Source organism: Camelus dromedarius, chromosome 18 (genome assembly GCF_036321535.1).
Source record: "Camelus dromedarius isolate mCamDro1 chromosome 18, mCamDro1.pat, whole genome shotgun sequence".
NCBI classification, from domain to species: Eukaryota; Metazoa; Chordata; class Mammalia; order Artiodactyla; family Camelidae; genus Camelus; species Camelus dromedarius.
The window spans coordinates 22,403,540-22,421,865 of record NC_087453.1 but is presented as its reverse complement, the minus strand read 5'-3'; the positions used below and the strand labels follow the sequence as shown (position 1 = coordinate 22,421,865).

Below are 18,326 nucleotides of genomic sequence, written 5' to 3'. Positions count from 1 at the left end.
CCAGCCTGCTGAGTTCCAGGAAACCACTTTTGGGGATTTTAATTAGACTTGCATTGCATTTATACAGCATTGCCATGTTATAATAATGAGTCTCCCCACTTATGACCCTAGCATTAAAAGGCTAGTTAGGAGCCTGTGGAGGAGGTATGATTTGATATGGACTTTGAAAGGAGAAGCAGGTTTTGGAGACCTAGACATTACCACTTTTTTTTGTGGGGGATAGGGGAGGCAATTAAGTTTATTTCTTTACCTACTTATTTTTGGAGGAGATTCTGGGGACTGAACCTAGGACCTTGTGCATAAGCGCTCTACCACTTGAGCTACACCCTCCCCCCTGGAATGCACTTTTAAATCTATGCTCTATCTGGCAAATGTGGGGTGTGGAGAGAGAACTGGAGTGGGGCAAGGATGGCAGCAGGGACTATAGTCCAGGGGTGAAAGGAAAGTGGGGTGTATGTTTGTACTGGTGGTGGTAGTGATAAGTCGTCTGATTCCAGACATACTTTGAAGGTATTGCTGACAGATTTGGAGGTGGGATGTGAGATGAGTCAAAAGATGAGTTAATGGTCACTCCAGGAAGAGAGTTGCCATTATGAGTTAGGAGAAAATGTTTCTGGGGAAAGGTCGAGTGTCAGAGTTGCCTATTAGGTGCCCAGGTGGAGATGTTGAGTAGGCAGCTGGTTGTATGTGGCTGGAATTCAGTGGAAAGGCTGGAGATGTGACTCTGGGAGGCACCTGGGTAGAGGTGGCATCTGAAGTCACAAGACTGCAAGGGAGCATGAGTGGACTGATAAAGTATGGATAGAGACACAGAGAGGGCTGGGTCTCAGTCCTAGGGCAACCCAGGAATAAAGGGAGACCAGGAGGAACCAGTAAAGGAAAAGCGAAGGAGGTAGAAAGCAATCCAAGAGAGTGGTTTCCTGGACACCACGTTTAGAAAGTGTGTCAAGAAGGGAGTGATTTGTTATGTCAAACGCTGCAGGCGGACCAAGAAAGATGAACGTTGAGAGGTGACCACGGGGTCTAGCAAAGTGGAGGCCACTGGCAGCCCTGACAAGGGCAGTTTAGGTGGAGAGGTGGAGAGTGAAATCCTGGTTGGAGAGGTGGAAAGGAATGGGAAACAAACCTTTCTAGAAGTTTTGCTGTGAAGTGAAATAGAAATGAGAGGGTAGCTGGATGGGAACTGGTCACTTTAAAAAAACAGAACAAATTAAAATATGTTGCTAAAGCGTTGAGGATAATACAGAGGAGAGGATGATGGAGAAGTGGGGAGAATTGTTGGGGGGATATTTTAGAGAATATGCGAGAGGACAGGATTCAGTCCACAACTGTAGGATTCGGTGTCAGTAGGTAGTTTATACATAGTTACAGGAGGGAGGTGTGTAGGTGGGTAAATGAAGTGATGTGAACTTGTGAGTTTACTGAGCTCCACGATTTTCCTAGTGAAATAGGAAGCAACGTTATCAGGCAAGAGTAACGATGGAGAAGGAAATGATGGTGGTTTGATGACAGGAGAAATATGGCATAATTCTTCAGCATGACAGGCGGGGCCAGCTGAAGGGAATTTGAAACCGCGTTGAAAAGAACGCGGAGACGGCTACATTTTGTCATGCGATGTTAGTCCCTCAAGGCGCTCAGTAGTCTGCGTCCGTTTCCTTGGAGACGGAGACGGGAGAGGGAGCGTCAGGTCTCCCTGCAATGTTTGAGTGGCCCTGGTTGCCGCGCGACCCACGTTGAGACAAGAAAGTTGGTGAAGCCGAATAAATAGGCATCCCCAAAGATCAAGGCCCCAAGGATTGAGGACTCTTCTTCCATTTTCCTCAATGGCGCGCGTCTTCCCAAAGTAGGTGAAAGGAGTAGCGCGGGCTGTTGGCGTGCGCATGCGTGTCCCCAACCTTGCCCCGGCTGGTCCTCGCCAGGTGGCCTCCCGCGGTCTTGGCCCCGCCCTCTCCCTGCCCATTTCTCTCTAGACTGCTTTTTCCTCGCGTTCTTCCGCTCCGGGTGGGCTTGTGTCCATAGTAACTGCGCTTTCGGATTTGAGACCCATCGCCTGTTTCCGCTGCAAACGTTTGCCGCTTGCAGCCCCATGGGCTGGGAATGATGGGAGTTCTTTCCAACTCTTTCCAGACAGAGCCACGCTGGGATTTACTCCACAGCCCACCAGTTCCAGGTTCTGGTAAGTCCAGGAGGGCTAGGGCAGGTGTGGGGGGCTCGCTGACCATGGGCTTGCAGTCCGCCTGCCCTCAACCCCCACGGCGTGACTGTCCCGGGCGATAGAATCCAGAGACCTGAATTCCAGGCCAGGCTCTGTCACACATTTGCTGTGGGACCCGGAGTGTGCCTCTGACCTCACTTTTCTCACCACCTTATCAGGATGTAAGGGTATATTCTGTTGCTCTCTTATTTATCTCTGATTGCTATTCTGCTTTCCTATTGGGTCTTTTCCATGCCTCCTGTTTCTCACAGTTCTTTGTACCTCCTAGCCTGGATGTGCTTTGTAAATTCTGGCTGGCTGATAAAAAAGTGATAGCTAACATTTATGGAGCACTTACCACATACTTCACAAATGTCGTCTCTTGGAATTTTCATACTAACCTATGGAGGTAGGTTTTATAATTAGGTCCAGTTTACAGATGAGAAAATTGAGGCTCAGAGAGATAAAACCACCTAGTCAAGGTTGCAGATATCTATAAGGGGTGAAGCTGGGATCTGAACCCACCAGGCTGTGTGACTGATTGTGTTATGTCTGGTAGGATTATGTTCCACGGCAGCGGTCCAAGCAGAAATCCAAGCCATCTACTCTGCCTCCAATCCTACAAACGGTTGACACTAAGAAAAGCAAAATGAAGACTTTGCCAACCGTCCAGCCAGGTGGGCAGAGGCACTTGGGCGCTGGAGTGGGAGTTGGGGACAGGATAGAGTGGATGCTCTTGGCCCTTGGTGGCAACATTTATATCAGGGTAGGCCAACTACTACAGCAAACAATCCCAGATTTCAAGTATTAATACAGAAGCTTATTTCTCATTTATGTCAAAGTACTTTTGTGGATCTTGTGGGGAGGAGGTAATCTTTCTCACAGATGACATGACTGTCTCTGTAGAAAAGCTTAAGGAATCTACTAAATCTAAAAGAAAGTAGAAGTAATAAGTGAGTTTATCAAGGTTAATGGATACAAGCACAACACACAAAAATCAATCACATTTCTATATGCTAACAATAAATATGTGGAAACCAAAATTAAAAACACATTTACAGTCACTTCAAAGAAAATGAAATATTTAGGCATTAACTTTAAAAAACATGTACAGGATCTGTACACTGAAATTTATATAATGCTGATATAAGAAATCAAAGAAGACCTAAATCCATGGAGAAACTGTACTATATGTTCATGGATTGAAAGACTCAACATAGTAAAGGTGTCAGTTCTCAAATTGATCCATGTTTTTAATGCAACTCCTATCAAAATCCCCGCAAGGCTTTTTGTAGACATGGACAGGTTTATTCTAAAATTCATATAGAAAAGCAAGGCCCTAAAATAGATGACAACTTAAAAAGAAGAATAACATGGGAAGAATCATCTTACCTGATACTAATGTGTACCATATAGTTATAGTAATCAAGACAGCATAGTATTGGCAGAGGGATTGGCATATAGATCAATGGAACAGAACAGAGAAACCAGAAATAGAGCCACACAAACTTACCCAGGTGATTTTGACACAGGTGCAGAAACAATTGAGTTGAGGAAAGAAAGCCTCTTCCACAAGTGGTACTGGAGCAAGTGGACATCCATAGGTGAAAAAAAGAATGTCAGTTTAAGTCACACAATTTACACAAAAATTGACTCAAAATGTGGATTTAAACTGAAATCAAAATCAAATGTAAAACAGTAAAACTTACAGAAAAAACATAGGTGAGAAAAATCTTTGGGACTGGTGGCCAGATGAAGAGTTCACACCAGCAGCTGGATCTGTAAAAGAAAAATGAAATAAATGGATAACTTGGACTTCATCAAAATTTAAGACTTTCGTTCTGCGAAAGACTGTTAAAAGTATGAAAGGGCAAGCTACAGACATGGAGAAAATATTTGCAAACCATATCTGATAAAGGACTGCTTTGTAGAACATACTGGGAACCCTCAAAACTCAACAGAAAAACAATTCACTTAGAAAATGGGCAAAAGACACAAAGAGACACTTGACTGAAGAAGACGTACAGGTGCTAAATAAGCACGTGAGAAGGTGTTCAACATCCTTATCCATTAGGGTGATGCAAGTTAAACCACAATGAGTGTCACTGCACACCCATCAGAATGGCTAAAATGGAAAATAGTAATAACACCAAATGTTGGTGAAGAGGAGAAACTGGGTCCTGCGTACACTGCTTAGGGGAATGTGAAATGGTGTAGCCCCGCTGGAAAAGAATATGACCATTTCTAATGAAACTAAACACACATTTCCTATAACAATCCAACAGTTGCACTCTTGGGCATTTATTCCAGAGAAGTGAAAACTTACGGTCACTTCAGAACCAGTGCATGAATGTTTCATAGCAGCCTTGTTCATCATACCCCCAAACTGGAAACAAGCCATATGTCCTTTAACAGGTGAGTGAGTTAAACAGACAATGGTACATCCATTCCATCCTGTGCAATTCCTTTCAGCGATAAAAAGGAAATAACTTTCGATATATTCAATGACTTGGATGAATCTCCAGAGATGCTGAGTGAAAAAAGTCAATCTCAGAAGTTACATACTGTATGATTCCATTTGCATACCATTCTGGAAATGATGGAATTGTAGAATGGAGAATTAGTGATTATCAGGGATTAGGGACAGAGGTTGGGGGAGGATGGTAGGGGGAGGGAGTGACAATAAAAGACAACAGAAGCGATCCTTGTGGTTGTGGAGATGTCCTCTATCTTGCCCATCTTAACGTCAGTGTCCTGGTTGTGGTATTGTACTTCGTTTTCCAAGATGCCACCAATGGGAGAAACTGAATTAAGGGAACATAGGATTTTTCTGTATTATTTCTTGAAACTGCATGTAACCTGAACTTATCTCAAAATAAAAAGTTTAATTAAAAAAAAAAGATAAACCAGGGCTACCACCACTAATGAAAAGAAATACTCATTATTAAAGCTACAAATCTTCCTAAGTATTTAAGTTCCATTTACAAATCTTATAATTTTATAAACACTTGTAAAGAGGGTTTTGGAACGTGGTTAATTAAATTCCCCTAAATTGTTTAAGCCATGTTTAAAAATTTAATATATTCATTTTCATTTTCACATATTTCACTTGTTCTAATTAACAAAACCTGGCATTTAAGTAATTCTTTGTACATCTAATAAATAAACATCTAAATATGGGTACTCTTTTGTTCTCTTAAAAGTTTTGGTAATTTATACACATTTAATAAGGGTGTTTAAACCTTCCAGCTTCAAACAAATCTAAATCAAAATCTCACTGACACATTTTAAATTAGAATTGTAAAATTAATCTATTTTTTGGGGGGGTAATAAGGTTTATTTATTTATTCATTTTTAATGGAAGTACTGGGGATTGAACCCAGGACCTTGTGCATGCTGGGTACGCACCCTGCCACTGAGCTATACCCTTCTCCCACAAATTAGTCTATTAGTCACTCCATCTCTCAAGCAATACCATTCAATGCCAGATATGTACAGACAATTCATAATTTTAATACAAAATTATTTAAATTTACTTCATCACTTCAATTCATAATACAAAAATTTTCCAGGGTTAAGGGAATTGATCTATAAAGGAAATAATATTTTTCAGAAATGAACTGGCTTGCACCTCCAACAGGGATTTTGGTGGGGGCTGAGAAGGCAGTGGCAGCCCTTGTGATGCTTTGGGGGATTTATCTCATGCTGGTGCCGGGCATGCCGAGAGAAGCAGGGATTCTAAGAATGTGCCCTCCAAATGCCTTATTCTGATCTGAATTATCTTTGTATACTTCGTATCTGGCAGGACCACAGCTTTTACACATATTTCAGGGACAGCGAGTTGGCATGTTGCATGGCTCCTGGGCCTTTATCTGATGCTGTGGTCCTGATCCCAGTTCTCAGGTCATTAGTAGTAACAGTGACAATAGTAATTTATATTTAGCACTGGATATGTGTTAGGCACTATTCCAAACACTTAAAGTGTAGTAACTTCTTATTTAATCTTCACGACCACCCTCTGAAGTAGGCATGATGATTATTCCTATACAGACGGAGAAGCTGAGGGACAGAAGGTCATGTGATCTGCCCAAGGCCGCATAGCTAGGAGACTGCAGAACCCAGATTCAAACCCAGGCTTTCTGGCTCATTAGTTATTGCTCTTAACCCCTGCACCTTCTGACCTTGCCACCGGCCAGCTTGGTGGGAGAGACTGGGGGTGTCTGTTGTACCCCTCTCCTCCCCTCTGTTCATACCCACAGACACTGTGGTACATGAAAGTCCCGTGGCTTCTCCATCCCTTAACCAGGCCCACAGTGGGGCTGGGGAGCTTATGGATGGATGTGAGTTTCATCCTCTGTCTGACTGTCATGCATTATAAGGCTGGGAGTGGATGGGGCTGGGGCCGGGCTATCTGTCATGGCTGGTGCATTTCCTGGGACCTAATCCCAGACCTGCTCTACCCTCACTCTCTCTCTGCCCTTTCCCATGCCCTAGGCTTGCAGTCCAAGCCCACCTTGTGGATGACAAGCCAGCTGAGGACTCCACTAGGACCGTGCAGAGGGAAGTTGGACCCTGGGAAGACACAGACCAAAATCCAGCTAATTAGAGTATGGGGAACATCCTCCCACAGGCAACAGGGCCTGGCAGCAGGCAGCTGGGAGGGGGGGGAAATGTGATAACAAACATGCACTGAGTTGCTCATGGGTGCCCGACTTGACTCTTTTTTTTAAAATTATTATTATTTTTAAATGGAGGTACTGGGGATTGAACTCTGCCACTGAGCTATACTCCTCCCCCTGACTTGACTCTTTTTTTCCTCACAGCAACTCCATGGGCATGCATCATCCCTATTTTACAGATGGGGAAACCAAGGTGCAGGGAGCTAAATGACTTGCACCAGATCACACAGCTAGAAAATGCAGTACCAGGAGTCACAGCCAGTTAACCGAAGTGTTGGCTGTTGTGTTTAAGACTCAGGAAAACGATCAGAATCACTTCTGATCGTACTGTATGAGGAGCACAGTCCTGGTGGCTTGTTCATTTAAAAAATTTCCAGGAAATTAACCTTTTATGGAATACAGTGCACCTTGAAGCAAGGCTTAGGAGCTTCCTGTTCAATTTGTGACAGTGACTGACAGAACTTTTGATAATTGATTTTTCTCACCATTCATTGTTTTTAATGGCTTCTGAACATTGTTTGGAAGTATTTGAAAAGAAGAGGGGTCTTTAATGTCCATAGCAGAAAGTAAAATAATAAAAACAATAAATACTACAAAATACTATAGAAGAATACTTTTTAAAAAATTTATTGTAGTATAGTCAGCTTACACTATTGTGTCAATTCCTGGTGTACAGCATGTTTGTCATACATATATATATATACATATATTCTATAGAAGAATTCTTCTGCAAGAAAGTTTTTTTTTATTTTTTTTTGGGGGGAGGTAATTTGTCTTTTATTTATGTACTTATTTATTTTTAATGGAGGTACTGGGGATTGAACCCAGGACCTTGTTGCTAGGTACAAACTCTACCACTGAGCTATACCCTCCCCCCAAGCAAGTTTTTAATAGCTCAATGAACAATGATTACTATATAAAGAACTAGGAAAAAATGTATTTGCTTTGAAACCTTTTTTCCCGTTAAGCTTCAATTTTTCAAAAATGGTTTAGAGGCAGCTCAGCCTTCTTAAAGGAGTAACTCAAATTTCCAATGTTATTTTTATCCTGACTTTAGCCAGGTTGATGTGTTTTTGTTTGATACACAGTGTGAACTGGGACAATTGACTCTAAAACCTGTGCTCCTTACCAGTTCCTAACACTGTCTCTTGTAATCATTCATTTGCTGAGTCAACAAATATTTATTGAGCACCTACTATGTGCCAGGCCCTGTTCTGAGTGTGAGGATTCACCTGCAATGTGACCTGTGACCTTGGGGAGCTCACATTCTGTTGGGGGGGACAGACAATAAACAAGGCGAATAAAAATATAATATGTGTAGTGAGGATAAGAGCTATGAAGAAGTAGAAGGGTTAAGGTTAGGGAACTAGGGAGGCACAGAGGAGGGAGTAACTATGACTTTTAGGAGAGTGATCAAAGGAGGCCACTAAGGTGGGGACATCTGAGGGAGGAGTGGTATAGGTAGAGGAACTGGAAATGCAAAGGCCCTGAGGTTGGCAAAGTCAGTGTGGTGGAGCTGGTGATGAGGAGGAAAGATAGTGGGTTGTGGCGGGAAAGGGTTAGCTTGTATACAGCCCTGTAGTCCATGATGTGGCTTTGTGTTTTTATACTGAGTAAGGCAGGAAGACCCTGGAGGGTTCTGAGTAGAGCAGGGCTGTGATCTGACTTAGGTTTTCACAGGAGTCTTGGTTGCTGCTCAGGCCAGACTGGACTGCGGGAATGAGGGGGAGACAGAGCAAGGAAGTAGAAACTACCCAGCTGGTTTGTCCTCTTGGAGATGGAGTAGAATCCTGACTCTGCCCCTTAGCCTCAGGTCAGTTATTTAGTCGATCAACAACTCCTGAGAGCGTACCCATGACGTCCAAGGCACTGTGCTCGATGCTGGGGACACGGCCATGAACACGGCATTCAGAATCTGTGCTGTGATGGAGCTTATACTTTAGTGGGAAGACACATAACCAATGAATTTTAAAAACTCCAAAGAATAGTTACCCAGCAGTTTATACAGCCCATACTTACGGAGCTCCAGGCATTGTCCTGTGTGCTGGAGATGCAGCTGTGACCAAACAGCCAAAGCCCAGAGAATTTCAGAGCCCTCCTGGCTGTGAAATTCGAGTTCGGGGACAGATAAGAAACAAGGTAATAAGAAAATAGGTTATGTTGGGTGGTGATAAGTCCTAGGAGAAAAAGAAATTGGGAAAGGGGGAGATAATTTCAAACTGTAATTCTGTAATTACAAATTGGGGTAAGGGTTGGGGGGGACACAAAGCAGGCTTCTACACTAGATTCTAGGAGTCAGGGAAGAGCCATTTCTCCAGCCGAGGTCTACACTTTATCAGAATCACCTGGGAGTAGGGCTCATTGGGCCCAAGGCTTGGAGACTGGTGTTTTTCACAAGATGCTTCTGTTCCCAGTGGGCCATATTTGGAGATGTTTTGGTCTGGAGATGTGAAGGCAAGATAGTGGAGTGGCCAGGAGCCCAGACTTCCAGGACAACAGCCGTGCTATGTGTGACCTTGGAAAGGTCCCAAATCTCTCTGACCCTCAAGTTCTGCCTCTCTAAAGTGGGGCTAATGGTAGCTCCAAATGAGGGAGCGCGCGCTAAGTGCTTAGCACAGTTTCCAGCTCATAAGTCCTCTGTGCGTTCATCCTCTTACTCTCTTTATTGTGTGAGGAATATGGGAGCTGAGGGCTAGAAAGGGGTAGTTTCTAGCAAAGGACAGACAAGTGAGGAAGAACGGAAGGAATAAAGAAGAATGATGACAGGTGACTGCATGTGTGCCGGGTGTGCGAGGCACTGCCACTAAGCGGCTTAATCGTGAACCTAACCTCATTTATTTTTTATGGCAGCTCTCTGAAGTGGGTTTTGGTTTCCTAACCTACAGAATGAGGATAATGGGGTTCTGGGAGGTGAACTAACTTGCCCAGGTTCCCTTAGCTAGCTGGTAAGTGGCAGAGCTGGGATTTGAAGCAAGGTGTGTAGAGGCCTAAAGTCCAAGTCTTGATCATGGTGAGGTCCGGCCACGCCTTATAGCCTTAGGCCCACTCAATTCCTTGTCTTAGTGTAGCAGAAAGACAGGCAGTGGGAGTCAGCAGTCTGCCTTTTGAATTTCAGTGCCACTGCTTTCTGGCTGTGTGACTTTAGGGCAGTCATCTAACCTAGCTGAACTTCCCCTTGTTAGTACAATAGAGTTTGTAAGCAAAGGGTTGTTGGAGGGTGAACTGATACTGTGTGCCATGGGCTGAGTGAGGCCACACTCTCAACCATTGTTACTGTTATTGTAGGTTATGTGTACCTGCTGGGGGTGACCTTGGGCAAGTCACTTAATCCCTTAGATGCTTATCCCCAGCGGTGTTGTATGAAATGCAAGTCCTCCCTCAGCTCAGCTGCCTGATGAGAAATGGTAGTGATTATCATCCATTCTGCCTCTCCTGCTTCTTCTCCAGACATGGCTCATCTCCTGGGCCACCTTCTTTTCCCACTTGGGCATTTTCTATAACTGTTACCACTGCTATATTTCATTGATTATAAGAAGCCATAGACAATAAGGCACACCTTTATCTTAATTACCCGCTAATGAAATATTTATCGATTACATTGTGACACACCACCAACTGTAAGACATATCCCCATTGTAGAGATGTAAAATTATGGGGAAATTGGCGTTTCAGAATGGATGAAATAGTTAAAGGTGCTCTGACCTGCAGACAATGGGGAACCGCCGCCCAACTTGGGTGGCATTTACTAGTTGAGGCCACAAGGCGGCGGATGTCCGTCGGGAGGGAACTGGTCCCTAGGCTCCGGGAGGCTCCCGCCGGCCCCGCGCAGCACAGCCTCCCTTCTCTGTCCTTCTGCCCGCAGACGATGCTCAGGAACCGGCGAATCTCACACCAGGAGCTCTGCAACCACGAAGACTTCCTCTCCAAGCTCACTGTGGAGCTGATGAAGGCCATCCAGGACATGGAGGAGAGCTCGGCCATGAAAGTGCGGGTGATGCTGCAGCAGCAGGACGTCTTCTCGGTGAGACCCTCCATCGTGGCCCGGCAGCCCCGCCTCTGCCCTCTGCGCCGCCGCCCTCCTGAGCGCTCGGGCGCCCTCTCCTGCCTTCTCCCCGCCTCTCCCGGCCTGTAGCATAAGCTGCTTCCTGCTTCCTCCATCTGGAACATAAATCTTAACACCTTGCCCCCAACCCCCGCCCCAACCTACCTGGGCTTTGGAATCAGACTGGGATGCGGGGGGGTGGGGAGCTCATCCCAACCAACACTTATTAGCTGGAAGACTTTGAGTTAACCTCTGAGCTCTGTAAAGTGGGGCACAGTAGCACCCACTCCAAAGAGGCATTGTACTTGGCACACAGTAGGGGTGTAAGAGAAATTAGCTGCTACCACCAGCACCGTTAGCAGATACTAACACGGAGTAATACTATGTGTGTATTCACACAACCCTTACAACAGCCGTGTGGGGTGGGCATGATTGTTATCAGAACCAAGGCAGTCTGACACCCGGATCTGTGCTCCTTCCACAATGCTAGGATTATCACCCTCACCCAGTGGTGGCGCTCGTGGCCTGTGGGTAAGAGTGATTTGCAGAGAGCCCAGTATCCACAGCCTTCTCTGGGAGAGGTTGGTGAGACTTCCATGGGAGGGCTGAAAGTTCACAGGGGATCAGGGATTCTGGCTGGAGAAGAGTCAGAGAAAATGGTTTAATGGAGAAGCAGTTACCCTCTGACTGCAGTCTGCCTGGCGGGGAGAGGAGTTGAATTTACCTGGAGCCTCTGAGACGAAGAGAAATTCCGACATCTTGGGGTCTTCATTGGTTTGCTTGGGCTGCCGCAACAAAATGCCACAGACCGGGTGGCTTAAATGATAGAAGCTTATTTTTTCACAGTTCTGGAGGCTGGAAGTCCAAGGTTGAGGTGCTGGCGGGGTTGGTGTCTGGTGTCCTTCCTTGGGGTGCAGATGGCTTCCTTATTGCTCTGTCCCCATCTGGCCTTTCCTCTGTATGTGTGTGTGTGTTGGGGGGGAGAGGGCGAGAGAGAGCAAGAGCCCTGGGTGCCTCATCCTCTTCTTAGAAGGACACTAGTTTCCGGAGTAGAGCCCCACCCTTTTGACCTAATTACCTCTCTAAAGGTCCTCTCTCCAAATACAGGACTGTGGGGGAAGGGATTGGCCCTTTAACACATGAATTTGGGGAGGGACACAATTCTATCTATAACAGAGACCAAACATGTTCTCCAAACCTCGACAAAGTTATTGTCTGATATTCCTCCATTGTTTTATGTCTTGCTCATCTGGATTGATTCTTGTGGGCCCTTGGGAAACAGGACCCAGTGAGACACCTGGTCCACATCAAGCTTTCATTCAAGTGGGGTGACAGGCAGTTAGAAAGCCTTTTGTGTGGACTGTGATGGGGATGGGGACCTGGGGAGGTAGGAGAGGCCTTGTAACACAGACATGGAGGATCAGGAAGTGATGATTGAGTTGAAACTTGCAGAAGTCAGTGTTGACTGGTGGAGAGCAGCGCTGGTCCCAGGCAGAGGCTGGGGGTCCACGAGGCCTGAGGGGAGAGGCACATGGCTGGCTCAAGGAGCCACATGGCGCTCCGTGTGGCTGGACAGTCAGGTGTGAGGAAGGGGTCAGAGAGAGAGGGGAGGTCAGCCCGGGCTGGGTCGGGGGGCTCCTTGTCAGCCAGGGTAAGTAATTTGGACCTCATTTACAGGGCAGAGGGGGGCCCTTGGAGGGCTTTAAATAGGGGAAGGATGTGGCCGGCTGTTTGTTTTTTCAAGAAAGAGCACTCTGACTGCCATGTGGGGAAGAGGTCAGAGGAGGACGAGTTAGGAGAAGCCGTTGTGCTGTTTCAGACAGAAGGTGAAGAGAACTTGAATGAGACAGTGGCGCTGGGGGTGGAGAGAGGGGCATGGCTGCGCGGGCTGTTTGGGGAGTAAACCTGTTCTACTTGGCACGTTTTGGGTGAGAAGAGGGAGGAGGGACCAATGCCTGGTGCTTGAGTGTATGGTGGGGCCGTCTGCTGAGGCGGGTGGCAGGAAGCGGGAGAGTTTGGGGTGCAGGGGGGGCAGCAGATGAAGGCTTTCTGACCTCTAGTCAGGTTCCTGGGCCTGGGAGTGGGGTTGGGTTTGGGAACTCCCCTGAGGAAGTGCTGAGTCCCCGGACAGCCCATGCTCTGGCAATGCCAGCAGAGGCTCAGGGTGAGCTGACCACCCCCCCACCCCCCGCCCACAGACCATCATCAACATCTTGGAGTGCTCCAACCAGAAGAAGCTGCAGCAGATGAAGTGTGAGCTTCAGGAGTGGGAGGAGAAGGAGGAATCCAAAATACACAGTAAGAATCCCTGGGGCCAGCACCTTGATGCTCCCCTAGTCCTGTTGGGGGGTCAGTGGCTGGGCATTCTGGAGGCACCTCCCTTTCGGGAACCATCAGGCCCGTCACCTCCCTTCTGAGGCAGGTGGAATTGTGAAGGTGCAGGGCTACCGGCTTACTTATCCAGCACTTAGCACTCGCAGGCCCTCTGTGCCTTGTCTCTATGGGCCTGCTCTCCATCATTACAACTACCTGTGAGACTTGGACCCTTCTCCCATTTTACAGATGAAGAAACTGAGGCTAAGGGAAGTGAAGTAGTCCATGGAAGGTTAGACAGCTAGGACCCAGAATCCAACCCCAGTCCACCTCTTTCTTGCCAAGGTCCCTCTGGGAGTCAGTGGCTGGGACAGGTCACTGGCCTCAGACCTGCTGAACCTGTGGTCTCTTTCTCCCAAGCAGACCAGAAGCCTCCTGAGGGGAGGGGCAGTGTGTCAGGCTGCCTCAGACACTGGGGATCCCTTCCATGGAGGACGGCAGGATAGACTTGTCTTAATCCTGCCCTGGTCATGTCTCAGGAGCCAGTGTCGCGCCATCTCCCTGGGCTTGTTGACTTGGGAGCATTTGTATGAGGAGACGGAGGCCCAGAGAGGGAGGGTCATGTGGTGAGTCAGTGGCAGAGCTGGGGCTGGTCTAGGGATCCTGCACTGGGATACTTTCTTTCCAACCCAGTGTTGCCTCTTCTGCGAAGGTAAAGAGCTTAACTGTTCACCACCTCCTAGCCTTGCGTGAGCTCACTTCAGCCCAGACCCCAGTCTGTTGGTCAAGGAGAGCTCTGCCTCTCGGGTCTCCCTCGAGTGGTCCTTGAGGGACGCACCTGCCTTCTGTCCCTCCTGACCTTGCAGACCTGGAGCAGCAGGTGGAGCAGCTGAATGCCAAGATCGAGAAGACCCACGAGGAGCTGAGCTTCGTGAGCACTTACAAGGACCGTGAGTATCCCATCAAGTCGGTCCAGGTTGCCGACCTTGGGCACCAGCTGCAGCAGATGAAGGAGAGCCAGCAGGTAGGTCGGCCCCTGGCCTGGCCTCGCCCGATCATGTGGGAGACAGGGCTGGTGCCCAACACTCCCTTGCTGACCCCCAGGATGAGCTGGAGGACCTGAGAGAGGTGTGCAGGATGGTCTTGGCGTCCATGTCCAACCAGATTCAGAAGAAGAAGAAAAAACTGCTGAGGTCTCTGGTGGTGGTGGGTAGCCAGCTACTGTGGTCGGTCCTGCTCCCAGCCCTGCTTTTTTCCTTGGCCTCTGCCTTCAGGCCCCCCACACCCTCACCTTGGCACCCAGTGCATGGTAGAGACTGGGGGCCAGACCTCTCCTTCCTCCACAGAAAATCCAGCATGCTAACCAGGAGGCTCTCCTGTACAAGACTTGGAACAGCCAGGCCATACTGAAGTGCATGGGCAAGTTCAGAGAAGTGAGTGAGCATGAAGGTGGTGGTCCCCTCTGGGAGAGAGCAGGAGGGTGGGGGGTCCCCAGGACCCCTGGATCAGGCTGGTTCTGATCTGGCACCCACGAGGTCTCTAACTCTGGTGTTAGCCTTCCATCTTGGCAGTGCCATTAATGTCCCTTGTCATTCATCTGAGAGGGGGATTAGTGCTGGCCTAGGCCTTGGCTCATTCACCACCACCACTGGTCATGACCCATCAGCAACATCACCAAGCATCACTCACACGACCATCACTACTGTCACCGCATCCCCTGTTTTCACCTCTGAATTCTTTTCATTGACCATCACTCATGACCAGTGCTAGCAAACTCCGCCATCACCACCCTCTCGCCATCATTTTCATTGTCTTGCACCTTCATCTGTCTTCTGGGTGAATGGCCTCTGTCATCTCCACCAGCCGCATTCATTCTCATTAGGAAGCACTGCCACCCCTTTACAACCTGTCTCTGTGCTCCACGGTCCCCTCACCCTTTCCAGCACCATCGAACATAGTCAGTAATCATGAGCCGGCCTTGTCTTGCACAGAGGGGCCCGTCCCTGGAGTCCAGGAGTCCCAGTGCCAAAGCCCAGGACATTTCCTTCGACGTCTTTATTGCTCATCTAATTTGCACTTTTCTCCCTTTGGCTGGGGACTTCTCACCCTCCCCTGCTCTCCTCAGTTTATGGACCAGTTTGAGAAGGAAATACCCATCTTACGGGCCGAGATGGAACAGCTCCAGGCTCAGATTTGGGAACCCCGAGAGATCGTATTTGCGGACGTTCTGCTTCGGAGAGCCAAGTACGTGATCCTTTTGCAGCTGCCTCTTAAACCAGCCAGGCTCTGGGCTTGAAGAAGCTCGTTGTTCTCAGGGAAGGCAGCACCCTGTGCAGGGAGGCAGGAGACCTGGGATTGTGCCTCAGCCCTGCCACTGACCGTGTGGCGGATGTGCCCTTTTCCATCTCTGGGCTGCGGGTGTCCCATCTGTGCCCAGAAGGCTGAGTTAGGGAATCTCTCTGAACCCTTCCAGTTCCTAGATTCCATGTTTCAACCAAGTGGGTGCACCCCTAAGCTCCTGGGTTGTTTAGGAAGATGGAGTTGAGTGGGGTGGTTGGCTCCAGGGAAGAACAGTCTGGAAGACACATTGCAAGGTGAAAAAGATGTTTTCTTTGTGGGGCAGAATCCAGGGCCCCAAAGAAGAACTTCCTTCCTTCCAGAACCAGTTCTCTGCTCTCCGGGTCTGAGCTGGGGGTCCCCCCAGGCCGCGCCTCTCCAGATGGCCTGCCATTTGCAGATTATTTTTCTTCTTCTTAGCTTCTGTGTCTGTCTCTTCTTCTTCCTTTCCTTCCTCCTCCGCTGCCTCCTCCTCTTCATTCTCCTCTTCTTTTCCTTAAAAAGTACTGTGTAATTTATGATGTGCCTACAGAGTCAGGCACTGTGAGTGCAAATGACCCTTGGCTCTGCCACTGTGGAGCCAAGGAGGGGACCAGACATTAACTGATAACGAGCCACAGACATATCACGTCGCAGCTGAGCCCAGAGCCACTGAGGGAGAGGGATGGATATGGCCCTGGGAGAGCATATCTGGATGGTGAGGTGCCATCAAAGAAGGTGTCCCTGAGAATGGGACATTTCTGAATTGAGGTCTGAAGATGTGTAGGAGTTCACTAGGCAAAGGGGGCTCAGTGGGGAACTGAAGGAATAGCATTTTGAGGCTGGTGTCTCAGGGGTGTGGTAAGTAGGCAGCCAGGGTCCCTGTCTGAGCTCTGAACACTTTGGAATAAGACTGAAAGGGATGGGGGAGGATCTAGCTCAGGAGTGGAGTGCGTGCTTAGCATGCATGAGGTCCTGGGTTCAATCCCCAGTACTTCTGTTAAAATAAATAAATATAAATAAACCTAATTACCCCCCCAAAGTAATAAAGTAAAAAAATGATTTCTCCCCCAAATGAAAAGATTGAGAGAGAGAGAGAGGAGAGAGAGGATGTCCTGGAGCCTCATAAATGTTCATGCTGATCACTGAGATGGGAAAATAGCGCAGATGGGGACCCATTGCTCTTGCTACTTTGATGGACAGACTAACACCTGTCATTTACTGAGTCCATGTTACCTGCCAGCACCATCTCCTTTAATCCTTTTATTGAGGACAGAGGTTGAAATTACTCCCCCATTTGACAGATGAGGACACAGAGGCTGGCTTGGGGTCTGTCACATAGTGAATGCTTGTTACATAGGTGCCAGTGGGAGGAGGGAGGCTCAGAGAGGAGGAGCTGTGATTCTGACTCCAGAAAGTGCTTGTCCTGAGGGGCCCCTCGTATTTCAGAGCTGACTTCCTGCTCCCTCTTGACCTCAGACCTCTGTCGGGGAACACGGGTCCTGCTGAACCAATTCCTTTTTCATTTTGGTGTGTGTGTGTGTTGGCGCTGCATGGTCACAGGTTCTGCTTTGGAATGGGGCTCCCCAGTTGAGTATATGTTCTACTTTTTTTTTTCCCTTAACAGAGGCACTGGGGATTGAACCCAGGACCTGGTGCACGCCAAGCATGCGCTCCACCCCTGAGCTGTACCCCTCCCTCCCAGCACCAATGTTCTAAAAAGCAGGGCTCCCCTGCTTGGCCTCTCACACCCCTCTTTGCTCTTTGCCACCAGGTGCACCCCGGACATGGACGTTATCCTCAACATCCCTGTGGAAGAGCCGCTGCCCTTCTAGATGCTGGGGCCTTGGGCCACCCTTTCCCCCGGTTTCTTCCCCAACCTGGAGTCTTGAGTTCTCTCCTTCCAAGACCACGCCCCCATTCAGCTCCTGATCTGCAGTTCCTCCTTCCCTCCCTCCCTCCCTCCTTTCTGGTTGGTGCTGCTACTTGGGCGAGGTAGGAATTCCTAGTCAAGTCCTATTTACCAATAAACCTTGATTTGCATTTGTTCTCTGCCAGTGCTTGGGGGGTTCCCAGCGAGGCCTTGAGAAGCAGAGGTAGGAATGGACTTTGTCTTAAGATCAGGGGTGGGCAACTGTGCTGATGGCATCTGGGGCTCCACGCTTCTCGGGAAACGCTGGAGTGACCCCCCTGCCTGAGTCTCCTGAGTCCCCAGCCGCCCCCATCCCTGGTGCAGTGGGGCCCAGCTTTCCCTTCTGATTGGTGCCCAGACCCATTGAGGCTGGTGCTGGGATGGTGGGGAGATTCCTTGGGTTTGATCCCCCTGGGAACTTGCTGGGCCTTCATTGCTGCTGGCCATCTCTCTTCCAGTCCAGCTGTCTGCCTGTCTTTCCACAGCTTCATGGCCTTTACCCACACTGTGTGTGGACGTGAGCACAAACTCATCCTCAGGGCCTAGCTGACCCCATCCCCTGCCACGTACTCTTCTGTGGGGGACTTAGAGGTGTGCCGCCTGGGCCCCCTTCACACAGGGGCTCGTGGCTTCAGTTACAGGGTCGGAGGGCCATTGGCAGGTGTCCTCCCGTGGTCAGTCCCTTCTGGGTGTGCCTGAGCTGCGGAGAGCCACCTTCTCCAAAGCCAGGCCCCTTCCCTCCTCCAAGGACTGCTTGGCGTGCAAACCCCAGAGGCCACTCTGGCTGCAGAAGTCCCTGTGGGGTTGGCTGAAGCTGCCCCTGGGCCTGCCCGGCCCTGCCTGCTTGCTTCTCCTCCTTCCTCCGTCGAC

At 48.5% G+C, this 18,326-nt stretch overlaps 1 protein-coding gene across 4 annotated transcripts; it reads left to right on the top strand.

Moving 5' to 3' along the window:
• Positions 1-1,346: 1,346 nt before the first annotated feature.
• C18H20orf96 (chromosome 18 C20orf96 homolog) lies at positions 1,347-17,793 on the top strand. Of its 4 annotated transcripts, XM_010993877.3 has the most exons (11): positions 1,351-1,843; positions 2,128-2,176; positions 2,754-2,871; positions 6,689-6,801; positions 10,736-10,894; positions 13,114-13,213; positions 14,095-14,252; positions 14,333-14,434; positions 14,575-14,661; positions 15,354-15,472; positions 17,319-17,793. In XM_010993877.3, the coding sequence occupies exons 1-11, from the start codon at positions 1,824-1,826 to the stop codon at positions 17,377-17,379; spliced, it is 1,086 nt and encodes a 361-aa protein (XP_010992179.1). In that variant the 5' UTR covers positions 1,351-1,823; the 3' UTR covers positions 17,380-17,793. The 4 variants fall into 4 exon arrangements, with proteins under 4 accessions (XP_064331869.1, XP_010992179.1, XP_010992181.1 ...); XM_064475799.1 differs by lacking the exon at positions 17,319-17,793 and having other exon boundaries at positions 1,347-1,843; positions 14,333-14,421; positions 15,354-15,457; XM_010993879.3 differs by lacking the exons at positions 2,754-2,871; positions 6,689-6,801 and having other exon boundaries at positions 1,353-1,843; positions 17,319-17,792.
• The last annotated feature ends 533 nt before the right edge of the window (positions 17,794-18,326 follow it).

What these genes read in the sequence shown, in the direction of transcription:
- C18H20orf96 (XM_010993877.3), top strand. Translation starts at nt 1,824, where the DNA reads ATGGCGCGCGTCTTCCCAAA. An exon ending in ATGGCGCGCGTCTTCCCAAA is followed by an intron (nt 1,844 to 2,127) that starts GTAGGTGAAAGG and finishes AACTCTTTCCAG; the next exon opens with ACAGAGCCACGCTGGGATTT. An exon ending in AGCAGCAGGACGTCTTCTCG is followed by an intron (nt 10,895 to 13,113) that starts GTGAGACCCTCC and finishes CCCCGCCCACAG; the next exon opens with ACCATCATCAACATCTTGGA.